General features: G+C 38.5%; 1 protein-coding gene across 1 annotated transcript in view; it reads right to left on the reverse strand.

Moving 5' to 3' along the window:
- LRMDA (leucine rich melanocyte differentiation associated) overlaps positions 1 to 20569 on the reverse strand; it is a 680503-nt gene that overhangs the window by 89474 nt on the left and 570460 nt on the right. The window contains exon 6 of the mRNA XM_056351611.1: positions 19452 to 19536. Within this exon, the coding sequence (XP_056207586.1) occupies positions 19452 to 19536 (85 nt within the window). The remainder of the gene's footprint in view (positions 1 to 19451; positions 19537 to 20569) is intronic.

Here is a 20569-nt window from a genome sequence, read left to right on the forward strand (position 1 = left end):
ACACAATAGAGTTAACAGACATTACATTAAATAAATATACCCATAGAACTTAGCCTAAAGCACTAATACAGTTACTGAAATCTTTAACAATAACACTTACATCTTTCCTACTATTTTTATGCTCCCATTGTTATTCTTGTGCCATAATTATTATTTTATGGTTTGCAATTAGAAACTGCAAAAGGAATCTATTTTATAAATAATGCTTTTCCTCTTTCATCTTCAAAAATTTGAAGATACTAGCACAGAGTTTAGAGAAGTTAAATCACTATCCTAACAATCTCTCCCTGTTGAAACAAAAAGGCTGCAACATTCCTTCCAGATGTGCAATAAGTAAAGAGAGTCACTCTGTTCCCAGAGGATACAAGAACTCAGAATTTCAAAGGCTGATGCCAAGAAGCCCTGCCAGATACACTTCACAAAAAACGTTTGATGAATTACTATGGTGAGCATCAACTTTTCAGATAAATGACTGAAAATAAACTAGTTTATATCTCAGTGGAGAGGATAAATTCCCTTTTTGCTTTGGGAACTTGAAGTATGGAGAAAGCTGTTGACCATTCCACCTCTCACTGAACTAACAACATTTTACTAAAGAAGTGTTGCTTTCCAAATTTCCTTTCACTGTGGCTCAATAAATTTAGTCAGAGAGAAAGATGATGTCCACAAAAATTCTTACACAACAGTATGACAACCAAGTGATTTGTAAACTGCCTGAATCTATAGAGAAGATTGAAATCACTGATCTGCGATGTTAAACACATAACTGACTTACAAATGCTACGAAATTTCAAGAATGAAAAGAAAGGAAGCTGCAAAACACAGTTCCAGTGTTAATTAGCACATACACACCCTGCTACGTTATAAACATGTCTGATTACAACATGGGCTGTGAATAAATATTGATGTGATGAAATGTTATTTAAAATTCCACAGCGTGGCAATTTTTACCAGAAAAAATATTTTGTGATAAAGCAGAAGCAACAAGGCCACACGTTGGACAGAAGCTTTTAATTCTGCCATTATAAAAGCTGGTTTTACACTTTCTCCCACACTCACCAGCATAGGAAAAACTAACCTTCACTCTGCAGCCAAAAGTACCTCCACGCAATAACATATCTCTAAGGGAGGAAAGACACAAAGTATTTTTCTTTTTGACTGACAAGGACTAGCAAAGAGAGAACTTTCAAGACTGTTATAAGAACTAGCCAGCAATCACACAGATTCATTTTGCATGTCACCAGTGATCGAAAATGAGTTCTTATTGAACAGAACAGAAATAATTAGAACTTCTCAGAACAGATTTCAGAATGGCATTATCAACTGTGAAAGAGTCAGAAGCAATATATATATATAATATGATTAAGGACAAAGGGAATGTAAAGTGCTTCTTCAAAATAGTGCAGGTTTTTTATGACTTCTGCCTTAATCTTCCTCCCCTTGTCCCCTCAATGCTGCTAAATATTTCTGGGACTATTCAAGTGACTTAGAACAAATAAAATTTGTGCATAAGAAACTCTTCTGGCTAAAAACATGAGGGCTTATTACCACATTTCTTTACTGGCACAAAATCTGAGAAAAGCCTCAAGGTGCAAATGATCTGCAGTCTATTTAACATCATGGTTATTTATTTTTATGGGCACTCATTATTACTCTTTACCCTAAATTATAGGTACATTCCTGGCTCCATTTCCCACTGCTCTGTAATTTTTGTAATAATATGGTTTTCCAGATTTCCAAATCCTCCTCAATACCTCATCAATCAAAAATGCATGTAACATCCACTACTTGTTATACTGGGCAGAGACAGCAAACCATGGAACCGTAGCTTGGACCCCCGATAAAGACCTTACTCATACCCCAGGACTGGGACATATGCCACAGCTCGGGTAGCATTTACTAAGAAAACCTGTTTTGCAATATCTTAAATGGAGTCTTTGCATACAAACCGATATGCACTGAATTAGTGTTTAAATACCACAGTTCCTATTTTATAATGGATTATGTGCTGAACTAGTTCTGTCAAGTTTGGAACAGCATGCCATAATTTTGACTAAATCTAAGCACATGCATCTTTTTCCATGGAAACAGTATTACAAGTATGCCTGTTTCCCCTGTCACAGAAAATTTTCATGAATATTTTGATAAACAGCTGTTACGCTATAGTAGTTTATAGCCATAATAGCATCAGCTTCAGCAAAGAAATGACACAGCATCAGAAGCGATCACATAACACTTAATTGTTTTTGTGAACAACTCAGAAAAGTATAGTGTAGATCATTTTGATTTTGGGGTTTACTGGACAGGAAAAAACTTGTGCTTTGATGAAAAAGCCCTTGGCTTGCTCATCATCTCCCCATTAAAGCTGAGCTGGGCTGCTGTCACTCTCTTCACAATACCTTCTAAAAGAGAAGAGTGGGTTTGAGCAGACTAAATGATATGGTATTGCTCCTTCCTGAAACCGAGGTTTGTAACTGCTGAAAAGAAAGCCTGGTACAAAAAGAAGGATCCTTTAGTAAAATAAAGCCTTTTTAACTGCACTATACTGTATCGCATATGCAAATGAAAACCATTTCTTAAAATGCTAATTATACATCACCAAACAAAACCCAACAAGGCACTACAGATGAGATTGTCCCAGAAATATCTATAGGATTTAGAAGAAACTAACCTCTATAGGCTACTTTGAAAATTGTATTGAAGGCCCCTTGATGTGTTCAGGACGATAATGATGTCGGATGCCCAGCACTGTTAATTTTGACCTGCCTGTCTACATCCTCTCTCACCTGTTTCTTTTATGTATTTTATACTTCATGAGATTTATTCACCAGGATTAACAGCTATGTGTATTGAACCACACAGGCTGCAATATACAGTGCTTCTGACCATGCTTAATATGCTCATTTTATCCTGTGGGAAGTTTTAAAAGGCATACGAATATATTGTCAGATTACAAAAAGGGAAAATAAGTGACATGGAAAAGTCAGAATGATCCAGACAGGAGGACTAACTCTGGATAGCATGAAAACAAGCACTTCGTAGACAGCAGTGATGAAGGACATATCACTACAATTATCTATGAAGCATATATGCCTTTGACATAAACATTCATATTGGATGGGGTGTTCTAGTTATAAAATCTGTGGACCAAGAACTAGGATTCTTAAGCCCATACAGTGGTACAGACATTAACCACTGTACACGGTGCTTTCTGCCTCACCTTCTCATATACAAAAGCAAGGAAAACAGTATTTCTTCCTTTTATTCACTGCCTATCTTGTCCACTTAACTAAGTAAATGCACTGGGCCATGGATAACTTCTTCCTACGCACATGCTTGACAACGGGCCCACAAGAGATTTCATGATACTCAAATAAGGTGAAAATAGAGATGTAAGAAAACCGCTTTTGTTTAAACATTCAAAAGCAGAAAACATAGCATCCTCAAGAACAGAAAAGGAAACACAGTAGTAGCCAAACCCCTCAACTTTTCTCCAGAGCAGTGTATACGTCATTAAAATTCTTCCTGTCTTTTAGTAAGAAACAGCAGTGGCCAGCATTGACTTTTCAACAGACATGCCATTTACATCAGTAGCAGATAAAAATAAACAAACAACATGAAATTTGGTAACTTCTACAAGAATCCTGCTATGAAAAACAGCATAAAGTCCTTCCTTTGTTTTCTCTTCGAGCCACCTTTCTGATGTTAAAAAGAGGGGAAAGGCCAGGGTGGGAGACACACAGGAGGCGGCAATTCTCTCATGAGCTCCAGCCAGCAACCCTTCCCTATCACCCTCACCTGAGTCGAGGATGCGTATGACGCGTTATTGCCACACAAGTATTCAGATAGATCCTGAGCCCACAGTTGGCTGAAATCAAGAAAAGGAAACACATCCCATGAGCAGAATTACTAAATCCTTCTCTAAACAAACACAAGGACTGGAGAAGGCAGGTGCCAGACCCTTTGTTAATTGTGCCCCAAGGCTCCAAAGCTCCCTGCCTTATGACATTAGATCAAGTTCCCTTCTTCCCCTGCTTTCAAAATTCCTTCTTTCAAGCTTTTTCACTTCTTAGCCAAGCTCCACAGATTAATGCATTGTAAGTGCCCAGACACACTCTACATAAAAGATACTTCATAAATGCAGATGGCTTTATTAATCAGAATCTCTTCACTCTCTCTGGCTTGTTAGCCAAAGCAGCTCTTCAAGCCTTTCCCAGTGCCACTAGTTTTCCTCTTTTGTTGTTGTTGGGTTGGGGTTGGTTTGTTGGGTTTTTTTTTCTTTCCTTTATTAAACATTAAGGCAACAACATATAAAAAAAATGAATTTAGAAAACTTAATGCACCCATGCAACAAGCACAGCAAAATGTAGGAGGTGGCTTCAAATCAGTTAGAGAAGGTTTTGTAATTGTTCAAAAGCACACCCAAACTCACCAGATGCAACCCTATTGCTTCCTGGGCCGTACAAGCAATCTGTGGGATTGGCCTTAAGGTTCTGCTGGTTTCACATACTCATATGTAATTCCTTTTATGTTTGTAGGTGATAACACTGAATTCTGCTTGTCTAGGCTTCTCACAGGGTATTAGAGTTACATGGGGGAAAAGGTAGAAAGCATGAGTTGACTAATGAAATCTGCGAGAGCGCACTTTTTTGTCTAAATATTGGAGTGATTGTCAAGGAGACAGAAGCTCTGACCGTATTTTATCTTCAAATTATGATTGTCATTGTTCATAGACTAAAAGAAATCTGACAGCCATCCTAAGATTTAAGATTCATAAGTATCTTTTCAATGACATATTTCAGTGCATTTGATTACTGAAATTACAACATGATCTATTTCACGCTGCCCCCCTCCCCCTTCTAATTTAAACATGTTATCTATCAAGCCCTCATTTAGAGAGGTTAAATCTCATCAAGCTGTTCTTAAGCATCTCCAAGTCTATTTCCACATCAAAAGCCAACAAAATATTAGTCCTGATGATGATCAATCAAAACATTTAAACTACTTTAAAAGAGAAGCAGAAAGCTTGCATAAGTCTGGGATAGAATTCACCCATGAGCTTCCATTTGTTCTGTTGCCATGCAGAGGCTTGGCACACAAGCTCAAAACACCCAAGTTCAATACTGGGATGAAGGCTTCCTAGTATCTATCTAGGCAGTACAGGAAACATTCACACTTACCGAGAAGTAATTCTCCAAGTTACCTAACATGCTGTCAACAAACTTTTAAGCTACTTGGGGTTATGCTTTCGCATGTGGTACGAAAGTGACATATTGTCTAGCTGTGATGCTCAAAAGTCTGTGGCCAGCCGACTACGTTTTACCTACAGGGAAAGGAATACTTAGATGCTTCCACACTAACCTAAATTTGCTCCCAAGAAATCTAAGCTTAGTCGCAAGGAATACAGCTGTAGCCTAGTGAGTAGGCAGGGAAGCTCTACAGAGGTAAAGGTACTTTCTTCAGCAGCTCAGCAGAAAATGGCTCGCTAATACAGAGAGCATATTATAGGTCTGCGTACATAGCACCTCTCATCCCCAAAGATTTTAAATTAACAGTACACAAATATTGCTCAGCAATTGATTTGGAATGAACTCATGAGAGGCATCAACGCAGCAATAACTCACTACACACGACATCATAACCTCTATACATATGCGTATCTTGTTTCCCCCCTCCCTCAACATTTCATTACCCTACAAGTGAAGACTTGGCTGAAAATCTGAAAAGCCTCATCATATATCCAACCATATGAGCATGGCTAAAACACCTGCAGGTAGTTGTTTTAAAGCATGGAGATGCCTAGCATGTGTGTGGATTTCCTCCCCATAATCTGCGCAGGCTGAACTACAGCCAGGGGGAGAAACTGCCTAGAGATTCCCCTCTTGTACTAATATATATGTTTCCAAACCAGTACTTCTAATCTACGGATCAAAAAAACCCTTCCCTAGACTATTTGGGAAATCTTGTATACTGAGCTTCTGAAATCTGGGAATCTACAAGAAACAAAAATCAGATATTTTTTTTTAATCGGGAAATAATAGAACTGTATTTAAAAAAATAATTAAATTTATCCCCCAAATCCATAAAATGGGGAAGTTCGAAATACCCTACAAACTGGTATTAAACAGTTTGCTGTTTAATACTTCAGAAAAGTATTCCAAACACTTGAAGAAAAAACATTAACCAAACAAGTAAAAACTCAAGGAATTCACTAGTTCTTTTACTTTAAAAGTATACACGCTATCTCAGCCATCCATATTTTTGTTTTTGCTTTACATTTCACACTCTGTTCTATCACCATACTTAAAAACACTTACAATGAAAGGTAAAGTGAGTTTGAACTTCACAGATCAAAATAATTAGAACTTGCTGTTGCACCTTTATTTATTTAAAGGTACATTCTTAAGAAGAAACAAGTTAAAATTCAGTCTTACAGAATAATTCTGTTTGGATTTTAAATAACTCCTATACCATCAACCAAATATAGTTATATACATTTTAAATCTGGGTTCCTTACTGTCAAGACCTCATTTGACGAATCAGATGCTGTTTGCTTCCCAAACTGTCTTCTACACGGCACTGAAGCAGTGCACAACATTTTAAGCTAATTTAGAAACCGGCAACTTCTAACATTTCTGCAGAGTAGCTCTGTGTTTGGTTCCTCACATACACAAGCAGAAATCCTGATGGACCTCCAGAGCTTCACAGTACCAGTATTAATGCTTCACCTTTCCTGCCTGTGGTAGTGAAAAAAACAGAAGAAAAAAACCCAAAAAACCAGACAGTAAAATTCAACTCCCTGGTGAAAAACTGCAGCTTCTTAAGGGGGGATGCTGACAAGAAATTATTTTAGATCCCAAATATTAAACCGTCAGGAAAATACCGTCTCCAGGCAGGATGGATGATTTAAGGTTACTAGTGCCTTCCTGCTTGTAACTTTTCTTACCTGGGTCTCCCCTCAGTGTATTTCTAGGACCCCGTCAGCCACAGCGAGATGACATCCACTCTCACCGACCACGTCACCACCAGGACTCTCCCAAGCTTTCTTTGTACTCTGCAGAACATACCTGCCCTTTGCATTTTTCTCTTTATTTATTTACCAAACTGCAATTGATGTTTTAGCTTCTCAAAGGAACCTTTTCTGCCTGAATGATGTTTTCTGTGTCTCCCAGATGAATGCCATTTACAAGTCTTGCAACCTATTGAAACTACTTCAACTTGTCCAGATCTGAACAGCTATCCTGCCTAAACGCACAGACAGCAGAGAAAAGCACATAAAGGCTGGCAGAATAGAACTGACAGACATTAACAATATTTCAGGCACTCCCTCCTTTGTAGCATCTCTTGATGTTCTAATTCTGCTCATTTGTGGAGCCACTGAATAAAACTATTCTAATTCTTTATTGCAAACAGATTTTTCAACACACACACAAAAATAATAATTTAGCCAACAACTTTTCTTTCACTTTATTATTACGATCACTTTGGTCAAGGGATTATTTTTTATAATGACAGAGTGGAAGAAAAGTTAAAAGAAACCAGTGTGATGACTAAGTTAGGAGAGGGACTCCAACTGTCCTCCAGGCTCCTACTGTCATTGTTATCTATCACCAGGTTACAGGGCACAGGAAAACTTTACATCTACAATTAGCAGCTGAGTGGATGTCTACATATCTTCATTTTACCTTACTGTAATTTCACCCACTATTTCTTTTTTCTTGACACATCACGTACATTACATCAGTAATGGTCAGCATTAGACAGCACCAAATTGCTTCTGAATGATCTAATACCTTATATTTAATCCATTTATTATAAAGTTGCTCTTCCCCGCTCCCCCCCCATCCCCCCCCCCCCCCCCCCCCCCCCCCGAATTTATCATTCACTGCCTTTAAGAAGAAGGAGGCAACCTGCCAACTTAATTAATCAGGTGGGTTTTAGCAGGGGTGGTGGGGTGCATTTCCTTGATTTGGGGGTGCGGGGTAGTGCCAACCTTTTTGCTTTAGGATAAATTCCGGCTCTTCCATCAGGGCCCAAGGGATTATTTCCATTGAAACTGCTCCTTATATTTCATGGAAAGAACAAAGACTTAAGACAGGCTGCTCCCACTCAGAGTTCAGCAAAAATACCATCTGGGAGTTGCTTCCCTCCTGTGAGGAAGAGGTAGAAAGGGGATAGATACAGGTTTTCCAGGCACATCTCTGACTGAATCCAGTGCTACAGCTACTCCCGCTGCCGCTCTTGCAGCAGCAGGTGGTGAGGAAGCTGAGCAAGTTGGGAAAATCCAGTATATTGGCATGGCAGCCCTGTAATTTCGGTACACACATACTCTAACTCCACTCAGACAAGACACGAACATTAATTTAGTTCTCTATTAATTGTGAGAAACTGCATCTACTACTACAGATGGTTTTGAAAGAGCTAACTCAGGGCACGTGCTCTTTCCGCCTCTCTGTGACACAACACTGAGCAAATGTAAAAGAGAACAGATTCAGGGACTGGAGTCTTGCTCGGCCTGTAGGTAGACATCACAAGGGTTGCTGGCACCCCCCTCTGTATAGCATTCCTGTGAAAGGACACTTATTCACCAGTCCTACATTTTTTCAGCCTACTGTGCTAAATATCATCATTACATTTGGTAGGCATTCTAACAGAACTGCAATACAAATCTGTTTCACTTGAGAAGCAAAGCCTACGGTTCCTTAGGTTTTATAACACAGTGCTTAGTACAAATTCACTGATTTTTTCCAGCGCTTCACTACGTGATTTTAGGAGCCTATTTTCCCCAGTGGCATGCAAGTACTAAAATTGCGCTGCATTGCATTTTGCTCTCAGTAGGTGGGAAAGTGCACACTCAATGGGTTATTTTCCATTCTTTATTTCAGTTTTATGCAGCCACAGGTGGGGGGTCTTTCAGGTGGTTGCCTAGGTTTACTAGGCACTTTAGAGTCATAGCCAAGCTTTCTTAAAAGGGTCTTACAAAACATACCAGTGTTGTCAATCATGCAGTAATGAATTTCATCCTGCGTAAAGAGAAATAACTTTCAAGATCTCTCAAACTGGAAAAGGCAACACAATGAATATCAACAAGCAAGGGGTGAGACATCCTCTGTTTTGTAAGGGGCACAAAACTATGTCGCTTGTTTATACTTACTGTTTACCTCTCTGTTGCTTCCCCTTCTTCTCCCCAGGTGTGATCTCTCTGCTTAAGGGCATACAAAGCTAACGAAGGATGTACTTTCCATCATTTACTTTTCTACCGCTGAGGCTACTAAGAGACCACAAAAATATCACAAAACAGGGAAAAAAAGGGAAGTTGTCAACCTACTTAACATTTGCTTTCAGAGCTCTGAAAGGAACTTTGATCAGCAAACATATCATTAGATCATGAATACAGGTATTCATATCCTATAAAATGTTGACAGCTTTCTCTTCTTGCATAAGAACACGCAATGAAATCATACAAAGATAAAAGATACCCCTTTCTTTCCTGAAGGCAAAAATTAAAGAAAGGAACCTTCACCTTCTCCTAACACTGCACACACACTGAACAAAGAAATGCAAAATACGTTGCATCTTTTTGGCTGTTCATAGATTGGAAGAACTGTACACATTATAGCAAGATGTGCGCACCATGAAGAACCAACACACAAGGGGATAAAATAGTTTCATGGCTGTTATGCAGATGGCTGCCCTGACTGTGCAGGAAATTTCTTCCTCCCCCCCTCAGTTTTAAAGTAGGCTTCTACACATATTCATTATGTGGGAATTAGTACTTTGTTTCTGGGGACACCCACGTCCTCTTCATTCAGCTCAGTAACACTAACCACAGGACAGCAGCCAAGGTCACGCAAGCATCCTATCCTGCTAAGTAGTCTAAATCCTTGGAGAAATGCAGCTCAAAACGGAACGTCCAAATGATTTTAATTATAAGCAATATGAAGAATTGTGAAAAATATTCAGATGCTGTAGTACCGCCTGCGTGCATGTCATTTTCTTTTTCTCAATAGAGGCTTCAGCTATTCAGAAACTGAGATGTCCAAGCTCAAAAGTAAGATTCTATGTCCCATGCGTTCAAAGGAAGGACTGCATTTGTGCATCCAAAATGGTAGCAGTCCTTTAGGCAGATTTGTTTTCATAAATAATAATCTGGTCTGCAGAACATTTTGTGAATGTCCAGTAGTATCTCAGATGACAGCAAGCAGTTTCATCAGCAAAAGCATCAAGAAACTCCTGAAATTTTCCTCAGAAAATGCATTAAAAGAAACAATGAAAATTTGCATTTTCATTAAGGACTCTAATTTAATGAGAAAACACCATCTTTCACATTTCCAATATTTAATACACAGACTCTTAGCATGGGGCAGATATTTACTGCCTCTGAAATTAAAACATGCTAATATGAAGAATATTCAAATGGAACACGTACTGTAAAGATTTATTTATTTATTTTTAACCAACAGTACAAAGCTTTCTCCTGCCTGTGTACTACAGAACAGTACAGGCTGTATGGAATATAGCAACACGTGTCTATATGTTATTGAAAACAGTAAATTCCCATTTAAACAAGGGTTACAATCTGTGCACTAAACACTCATTAATGGTTATGAATCAAAATAAAGGGGGGGGGGGGCTTGTAGCAGGTGTGCATATCTATGAATTTCAATACATTGTAAAACTGTCTGTAGCCAACAGCTTCATCATTTGGCCTTTCTGAGCTTAGAGACAGGCAATTTTTCATGATTTTACTATTTCTGGCCAAACAAAAAGTTTTTAATTAAATATACCACATGATTCCAGATGTTTGTTTATTTGTTCCAATGAGGCTGTAAAAATGCCTGAATTATAAAATTGGAGGACTCCTGCAAAAACAGGCTCGGCTGGAGTGCTAACCGAACACAGGGATCTCTCCGGAGACGCTGTGCACAGGACTGCGTGTGCTTTGAACCTGATTTCTCTGGAAGGGCTGTAATACTGCAGCTCATGACTGGAATTCTTTATTATACAAGATTATAAGGCCAAGTAGCAAATTTACTAAACTTTTTTTTTTTTTTTTAATTGCCAGTTGCAGACTCGTTGCATCATTAGTTCTCCTACATATCTAAAGAAGATTTTAGATAGGTTCATGGTTTCGGATCCCAAGTTTCCACTTATAGAAGCCAATGTTTTCTATGTTTTTCTGCCACTTTATAGTCACGCTGCTTGGAGCTTGGGCATTCTCATGGTTTCTTATTGCCAGCACGACAAAATGAGCTATGTTGTGAAACATCAGGCACTTTCTAGTCTACCCAAAAATATGAAGTTACAGTTTTTTCCTCATTAATCATATTCCTTCTGATGTGACACTTGTATGGGTGACTGGGGCCCAGGCTGCTAGGTTAGTTTTGGCAAATATGGGAAAAGTTGCAATGAAAACCACAGAAATTATGGGAATAGTGACAAAAATATGGAAAACGTTCAGGCCTTCAACAGTCAGATTGGGGAATGTGCACTGTGGAAAAATGAAAGTCTCTACAATATTTGGAAAAAAATGCATACAATTTGGAAAGGCTGCCCGAGTCTTAGACTCCTAATTCCCATTAGATGCAGAATGGGAATTTTGTGCCCAGCCTCTTAGCTATTTAATAAAATTTTAATTTAAATTTGATTAATCACTTAATTACTTTTTTTGTCTTTTAAAGTCTTGCAGCAGAGAAACACCCGTATTTTACTCCCACAGAGACAGAGCTCTCCAGGAGGTGATCCTCCAAGAACTCACTGCTAGTCAGCTTGATCACACTCCTTGGGTTTGCTTTCAAACCACAAAACACTGAGAAGGCTCACAAATTAATATATGTTGTCATTTAAAAGCAAATCTTCACTTTTCTGACCATTAAGAAAGCCTTTGCACAGAACTGCGAGTCACTTTATATATCATCCCAAACTCGTCCACCCCACCCTAGTTTCACATGACTGGTTGCTTTCATCATTGCAATATACAACAAGATAAGAGTACATTTTTATGCTGAAGTTTTAATAATCTACAGTATCCTGATTCAAATCCAACATTCCTTGTATTCACAGACAAGAAATTGTTGACCCTGCAAGTGACAAGAACATGAATCCAGTGACCCAGAAAATATATTTCTTGAACCATATTAGTCAAGGTCACACTGAAATCCAACCACAATTTATTCCACATTTGGAAAAGCCTTTGTGCTTTACAGAGAAACACGCAGGCGCTGGCAGAGACTATCACTACGGAGCAAGTGAGGTAAATTGGTCCACAAAAGACCACAGCTATTGGTGGTGGTTCTATTCCAGTCAACAAATAGATTAGGGCTCAGGGGAGGCACTACATGAGGCTCTCCTTAATCTGCTCTTTCATTACTGCCCAGTGAAAAACCAGTCCACAGCAGAGAGCTGAATGAATCATGTGTAAGTGCACTAGACCTGTTGATTCCTTTGAAAGGCAACATTTCTGACTGACTGTCAACTCACACAACTGGGAGAGACATCCGATGCATTTGCAGACTCGGGGCAAGTAGCAGTACAGGCGGGCTGCTGTTATCAGATGGAAGCATTTCACGGCAGTAAGCCTTCCTAAGGAAACGTGCCTTCTAGCATTTCTCCCTGCCTACATTGTTTCACTCATCCCTTCCTACCTAGTCTTCTCTCCGCAAGGCAACCATAGCAGAAAAACTGGGGAGGCAGTAAACTAGAGTGCAGCTTGGAAGGGAAAAAAAAATAAAAAAAATACCCCGTCAGAGGTATGAAGTTAGCTGCACCACTGAAGAAATAGGCATGGGTCAGTCCTGTCCACCTTCCCTCCAAGTGTAAGGTTTGGCAGGTCTATGGGCACAAGCAGGGGCCATCCAGCAGCGGCTACGAGAAAGACCCAGCCTGCCTTTCTCTTGGATGTACCAGAAGCAGCTCACAACAGAGTTCTTTAGACATCTGGCACGACCTTCTGACAGATGGCAAGGACTCCAGCCCGCCTTTGACCGATTTTCTCTTTCAAATCCTTTTATCTAAGGGAAACTAAGGCAGGAAAACAAAATCTTTTCTTAACCAAGTCTTCTCTCACATTGGCACTCATCTGTACCACTGCTTTGCTTTCCGTGCTTCTCCCCTGTCTCTCATGCTTTCATTAATCTCCATTTCCCAAACTGAAAAACAAAGCAAGGCACTAGAACCCAATTTCTCATTTCATACAGGCAAGCCAAATGAGATATATATTTTTTTTTTCAGAAGAGACTTCTTATTTTAGTCTTCTCCCACAGTGCCAAAAGATTTCCACCCGCTCCCCTTGAGGCAGTGAGCACTGCACAACTCACTGTTGGGACATATTTCCTGGCATTAATAGGAAATGTCACAGCTTATTTTTGAGTGTTCCTGCCCCTGGAAAATATGATCTTGTCTGTTCCATGCTACTGTGAACTTTTTTTGTTTGTTTTGGTTTAAGGTTATTCATCTCATGGTCAGAAGATCCTGGCCTAAGAGGTATGCAGCCTATCACTCACCGTAATGTCAGGCAGTTTCGAAACCGTAGTATTTTCAAAGGACACCTCATGTAAACCAACAAAGAAAATTTCTCACTATTCACAGCATCTCTGCCCGATACAGAACTTTGATATATTGCATCTGCTTATAGCTCTCTCATGCATCCTATTCTTAGTTATTAGACAAGTTAAAGCAAATACTTCTTATATACATATAAAGACATCTTTTGTTAAAAAAATTGTTTAAGATTCCTTAGATTAACTGAATGATAAAGTACTACCCGCAGGTTTTTTATTATTATTATTCTGGTTTTGGACAGCATACAATGAGCTGCTTTATGCAGATATACAGAAAAATCAATTGATAAGCATAAAGTGCTGTTCACATTAAGAAAACTAACTAATTATGATAAGTTGCTACATAAACTGCTTTGTGACTTTCCCAGCAATCAATTTCAAACTCTAAATAAGCCTCTGGCTTGAAAACACAATGAGTACCTAACAACTGTGTCAATAACAACAACAGAGAAGACTGCAATGATAATATAAACAGGATAATTATCTTTCTAGAAGTAAGTTTTTATGCAAACCGATTTCCTTTTCTTTTTATGTCTGTGATTTAAAGACAGCACAGCTTTTCAGAGCGTGTGTGTATTGAGTTGAATGCCTTCGAAAATAAGAACTTTGTATATTAACATCTACTATTAAGAAGTGTGTGTCAATTTTATAATTTTACTTCAGAAAGTCTGAAGTATTATCTTGAAACAGTACACTCAGTTCTGGAAGGACTGACAGACATTATCAGCTCCAGACGAACCTGAAAATATTTAAGTATAAACAGGCTGAGCAAATTGAGGTAGAACAGGTAAATCCCCAGAGGATATTTTGGGACTTTCATGCATCACATAAATTGTATTATTCCCTCTGGCTCTCAAAAAGTTCCTTCTTTTTCCTTCAATACCAAATTTTAAAAGCAGTATGTCTCCTTTGACTTCTATTAGATTGTAAATTCCAGCACAACTGGATGGGTAAATGCTTGTTGGACATTCTAAGGGACACTTCTGTCTTGACCTAGTGCACATCACAACTCCTGCAAAGCTAGCAGCTGGGTTTTATATATGGTACACCCTAAAAAAACCACCACCAGAATGCATTCTGTATAGTCATACCAGTCATTATTGAAATGCAATATGCCAAAGAGTCTCAGTACAATAGCACAGTATAATGATCACAGGGAAAAAGAAAAAAAAAAGAAAAAAAAAAGCCAAACCAGACAGCTCAAGTTCAGGTGTCTCTCTAACAGATTATATGTCTACATGCTTTTGCTTGCTTAGGAATGCAAAAGCTTGGAAAGAACTTAATTCCAAAACAAATCTTCAGTGCACCCCTGTTAGACAAAAAGAGAAACCGAGCGCAGAAGAAATCTCTCTTTTCCTTTGTTCAAAAATGTTTCATAAAATTACCTTTGGAGGGCTAATGGGAAGCTTAAAATTATTCTGCCCCTGGCTTTCTGGGCATTGCTTCTGAATGCAGTTTATGGCTTTCAAACTCAGATTAAACTGTTTCAGAAAATAAGTAAACGAGTCTGTCAGTTGACTTAAACATATTGGTAGAATAAATAACAATGTTTCATTCGGACAGTCATCATTCAAATATAAAATGAGAAAATAATGTCTGTGCATACCAGAACACTTGGATAATTAACTGAATAGACAGCAACACAGGACAGTGGATTTGTTCAGGAAGTTCTTACAAGCCAGAATAGATTGGAACTATTAAACCTTGGCATAAATCCAAGCTAAGGTTCTAAAAACTACTTACATAAATATAGGCTTAGTTTTTAATGGAAATTGCTGCTTCTTCCTTTTACCAGTAAGGTATGGGGCAGCCTTACCACTGGTTGTTCCCAGAAGCAAGAGCACAAGAAAAGGAGTCATTTGTGAAATGTTACTGGAAACCAAAAGGCTTTGGCAAACAAGTATGTTTTCAAGTAAATCAGGTAATAGACAAGGTTATAAAATATCTGTTTATCTAAAGGTCATCCAGCACTTTTTTTTTTTTTTTTTTATATATATGGGAAAAACAGATCTGCATGAGAGTCATGATTTAGTAATATTACTTCTCAAGAGATAGAATGATAAATTACTCTTTTCCCCACCAATTGGAAAGCACTGTTCTTTTCAAAGAGCAAATTGAGTTTGAATGTTCACATATAACAACGGAACTTCCATAGCAAAGATGCCATTATGAAAAAGGAATGTACAACCTGATGGGGGGTGGAGGGTAGGAAGCCTTTTTCCACACATCAAACAAATTATCCTTAAAATTACATTATTAGAATTATAAAATTTCTTTTTCCATCAATGTCACTATGTTAAGAATTGAAAGCTCTATTTTAAGATTTTATATGTACCCAGTTAATAAAGTGTTGATAAGAAGCAGAAGGGTACCTGGGCCATACATACGAACCACTAAAAAAAAATAATGATATAAACAAAATGTTTGGAGCAAGTTTCTACTAAAATACATGACATTTCATTACTTTGTGTATTGGGAGCGTGGCCATTTCTATTTAAAAACAACAATAAGAAACTGATTTATTTTTTCCTTAAAGGTGGATCTGGACAAGCAGAAAGAAAGGTGGGGCCCATTATATTTTGTTTCACCAGAAAATTTGAAAACTACAACAGTGCAAGCACTGGAATTTAAAAGATAAGTGAAATGCATTGTATGGCAGGGGGACATTTCTTTAAACTAACTTGTGTTATCTGGGTAAGAGAATTGCACAAATTTCACACAAGTAAATCACTGGTGTCTAAAACCATATAAAATGAGACAGAAAATGCTAGTTTAACAAAGACCAAGGGAAGACCCTTAGGAGTTTGAGATCATTGTTTTGGAATCAAAACAAAAATAAAGATGGCTATAAAATTACCACTTTGGAAGGCTTGCCTAATGGGACAGCAATTAGATCTCATAAAGAACCAAGACATATTGCTGTCAGGTGCCCAAAACCTGCATAGGAGGCCAATACATTTTCTGCTAAAAAATACGCACAGCGGGATCAAGTAAAGGTTCAACTTAGAAATGCGGGTCTAGGCAACAAAGTAATTTAAGGGAATAAAAACTTTCCCAAGATGAGGAAATATTTTCTAGACCCTCAAAATAGGTATCCAATATTTATGGCTCTCTTCATGTACTTATATACTCAAGCATCCTAACACCTGATATAGTAATTACAGTGATTATTCTGTATTATTCCATGCTCATGCTTCACTGTCACGTGCTGTTTCTGGGGGCTCTGAAAGTGAGAGGTTTTTCAGTTCCTGAATGCTGCCTGTACAAAATACTGTGTCAACCCAACAAGACCAGATCCTGTCTGGAAATAACATACCGCATGCATGAACATGAAAGCTATAAGATGCATGGTGCAACACATGCAGAATTGTATGCTTTTGCTCTTCCTGCAAAATTCATAGATAAATAAAGCGAGAAACATCCAAGCAAAACTGTACCATTCAAACACATTCGGCTTGCTGCTGCTCCCCCTCCCAGTCCTCCCAAAAATCAATTTACAGCTGTACCAAACCATTTGCCAGACTTTCAGATTCTGGTAAACACATTTCTCCAGGGACAAATAAGAGCGCTCACAAACTTAGAGCATTCTTCTTTCCAGTTTGCATTGAAAACTGCCAATACTTACATATGCAACAGCTGATTCAATCATTTTTTACAGCACTGAATGCATTCAGTGAAAAAAAAAAAAGTATTGAAGATATTCAGAACCTAAAATAGCATGTTTAAGTATTTCATTTTTTTCTTGGAGATTTTTCTATTGAGTCCAATTAATCTTTTATGGACTTGTTAACTTAGAGATTTTTCTTTGTATAAAAGAAGCTGATTGAGTTAATGGGCCTTGCCAGCAGGTTGTTCCAAGCTTTATTTACAACACCTGGAATTTTGGAAACTTTTCTTAATTATTTCCTTGTGAAAATATTTTATATATACATATATAGAGAAACTTATTGGACCATGCTAACAATGTCTCTTTTAGGGCCAATTTTACCCTTTTTTTGGATGACACTCTCTTCTCCATTCACTTTATTTATAACTCTGCTTAATCATCAAGGAAATTTTCAGCATGTTTAGCATGCAAAGCAGAATATTTCTGGGAAGAATAAGACAGAACTAATAAAGAATTATGCACACACCTAAGGGTAAGAAGTTGATAATTTGGGGAACATAATTTTCCCCTTTCCTAGTAAGTGAGCAGACATTCTCAAACCTTCATGAAGACAGTGGTACTTGGAACCTGGTGAGGTCCAGTTATGAATGGACACTACCGACATCTCTGCAACACCTACTACAGCCATGCAACTGCTTTAGTGCCAGGGGAGTCAATTAATAACGCTGGCACACATCCTTTGAAGCTTCATGATCCTGGCATTTCTTTCGCCAAGTCAGATTCCAAAATCAGCCGTGACGCCACACTTCTAATTCACTATTATCTAAATAAACAGATCTGAAGATACCCTGCTTTTAATAGTACTTTATACGGGATTTTATAGAAAGCAGGCATTTACAAGGTTCTGCCATTCTACTTACTGTTCTTCTAGTCCCTAGCCATTTAATCCAAGACCAGAAATCCAGCCTCAAAGCAAATATGCTTACCTGAAAACCAAAGCCACCACACATATCTTGGGAACTAGGAGGACACTGGGTTGCAGCTATTTTCATTTGTTCTGGGTTTTTTTGTTGTTGTTGTTTGTTTGTTTTTTTAATCTCTGAAGACCAGGTGAGTGCTGAAATCCAGGATTTTGGTTTGGCCCTTGCTCTTTACAAAGCACCAGTTACTGCATGTGCTCAGTGTCAGAACACAACGCACTAGAGCACATCCAGGACGCCCGAATTCCAGCACACCACACAAATTTACACCAAGACCAGAGTGTAGCCTCACGCCCATTTTTAGCCCTGGCACAAGCACAGCAATACAGGCTGCAACCAGTTAAAGTCTCATCAGTTGCTCCCCTCATCCTTCCCACCTGAATCACGGCTCCTCATTCAGTTGCATCACCTGCCTGATTCCTTCAGGAGGTTTCAAGTAATAAAGCATTCTGCTAACACTGCCTCAGTCTTCTGCAGCACTGCACAGCTTGAACACACACTGAAAGTGAGCTACCATCACTTCATAAACCTCAGACTGACTTTGAATCCCAAGTCCTCTACCAAACCTGCCCCTATACAAACGGTTTATCATCAACATGGAATCCACGTGTCATGTGGGAAATAAATATTAAGAGCATCGGTGCTCTAGTTTTTAAGCTGAAAAATGCTAAAGCTTTATAAATTTCTCCTTTTTGGAGCCAAGATGAAAGAGCTTGGAATGTACCCATCCTGACTGCTTCAGTTTTTCACCTGTTCCCTGAACTTTTTGCTCCATAGGTATGCAGAAGGAATTTGAGAATTTTTGCCCAAGGTGCTTTTTAAGTTCTAAGGCTTGGTGAAAAAGGAAATTGAATGCTGATCCACCTTTAATGTTGAAAAACAGAGATGAATCCCCTTTTATTGCAACAAAAATGTGTTAACATTTCAAAATTATAGCCCTAAATTGTGAAACTGCCAAAAAGCTCTCTCTTTACAAATATTAGAAAGTTTACAAATTCTCTCAAAATTACCAATGGCGCGTGTAATCATCTACTTAGCAATATTTAAGTACTCTAATCTCTTCACATTTTTCTTTCTCACACACACAAAAATATCACTGAGTGTTTTTATCCATAGGTTTATTTGCTTTCCCAGTAGACTACCTTTAAATCCTTTTTAATATGAGTTAAAAACTGTAGTCTTGACAGGTATGGCTTTCTCATCTAGCGCTTGAAAGGCACAGCGTTCTCCGTACAGTGCCAAGGCAGCAGTAACTAACGCAGAGGAGGCCTTACAGCAAAGCTCCCGCCTCACAGAAGTTCATACCTCTGTGGTTGGTGAGGTCTCTGGATCCTGACGGCAGAGGTGTGTAGTGGGTCTCTGGAGAGGTGGAGGCAGCATCACTAGAAGCCTGGGTGAGAAAACAAGTGTTATCAGTACTCTGAGTGAAAGCCAATGATTATGTTAAGAGGACGCCCCTGCAAGACGAGCGCTATGATATGGTTACAGGTGCACAGAGCCACCAGCCGTGGAGGATTTGTTTGGGTTTGTTAAGGCTGCCTGCAATCCTTCAAGGCAGCTGTGCTCACAAGAGTTTGCACAATGCTATTAGGCATGATTACTAAAGGAGCAGATTCTACAGCTCACAGCTTCAAAAAATTGCCATCTTTATCAGGGAATCTTTAGGTGATGTTAAAAATGTTTCTCTTGGTGAAACAGCTTAATATTTACCCAAAGGAAGTTATGAGTGAGTCCACATGTGAAAAAAGGAGACAGAAAACAGAAAGCTGGGGTAAGATACCATACTTCTCAAAACTAAGCAAAAATCAGATTCTGCCATCCCACTGTTCTGTGAACTTAATAAAGGGATCTCTTAAAAACTATAATGCAAAAATGTGGCAAGTATATGGAAATATTAATAATAAACATTTAAAACCCACACCAGAAGCCGAATACATTTAAAGAAGCAAGTACCAATAAGACTTACTCAGAATCCTTAAAAGCAAAACGTGTAAAGGAGAAGAGAGGAAACCTAAACCTCTCCCCATAACAAAAATTACAAGATCCTATGATGCCAATTTAGAAAGATTAGACCATGAAGCTATAGTTCGCAATAAAGGTGCAATAAATCTTCACCCAGTTGGATGTATCATCTGAAGGAAAGGGCAATATCACTCCAAGACAAGCCACATTTACCACCTTGCTTTTTAGCTATAGGGCAGCAGTGTTGTGTTGCTAGGAGGAAGATATGAAAATAAAGGATGGTGCTGGTGAATCTGAAACATCATCACCCTGTTTAAAATTCAGTTTAAGTTAGATGGATTGATATCATGGTAGTGATACATCCAGTTTCAGGCACAGAGTTTGCTCTGTAGGGTTTACAATCTACCTTGCAATGTACATAAAAAGACGATAGGTTTTAATAGAAGACACAAAGGAAAATG

The sequence above is a fragment of the Falco biarmicus genome, chromosome 9, assembly GCF_023638135.1.
Source record: "Falco biarmicus isolate bFalBia1 chromosome 9, bFalBia1.pri, whole genome shotgun sequence".
NCBI classification, from domain to species: Eukaryota; Metazoa; Chordata; class Aves; order Falconiformes; family Falconidae; genus Falco; species Falco biarmicus.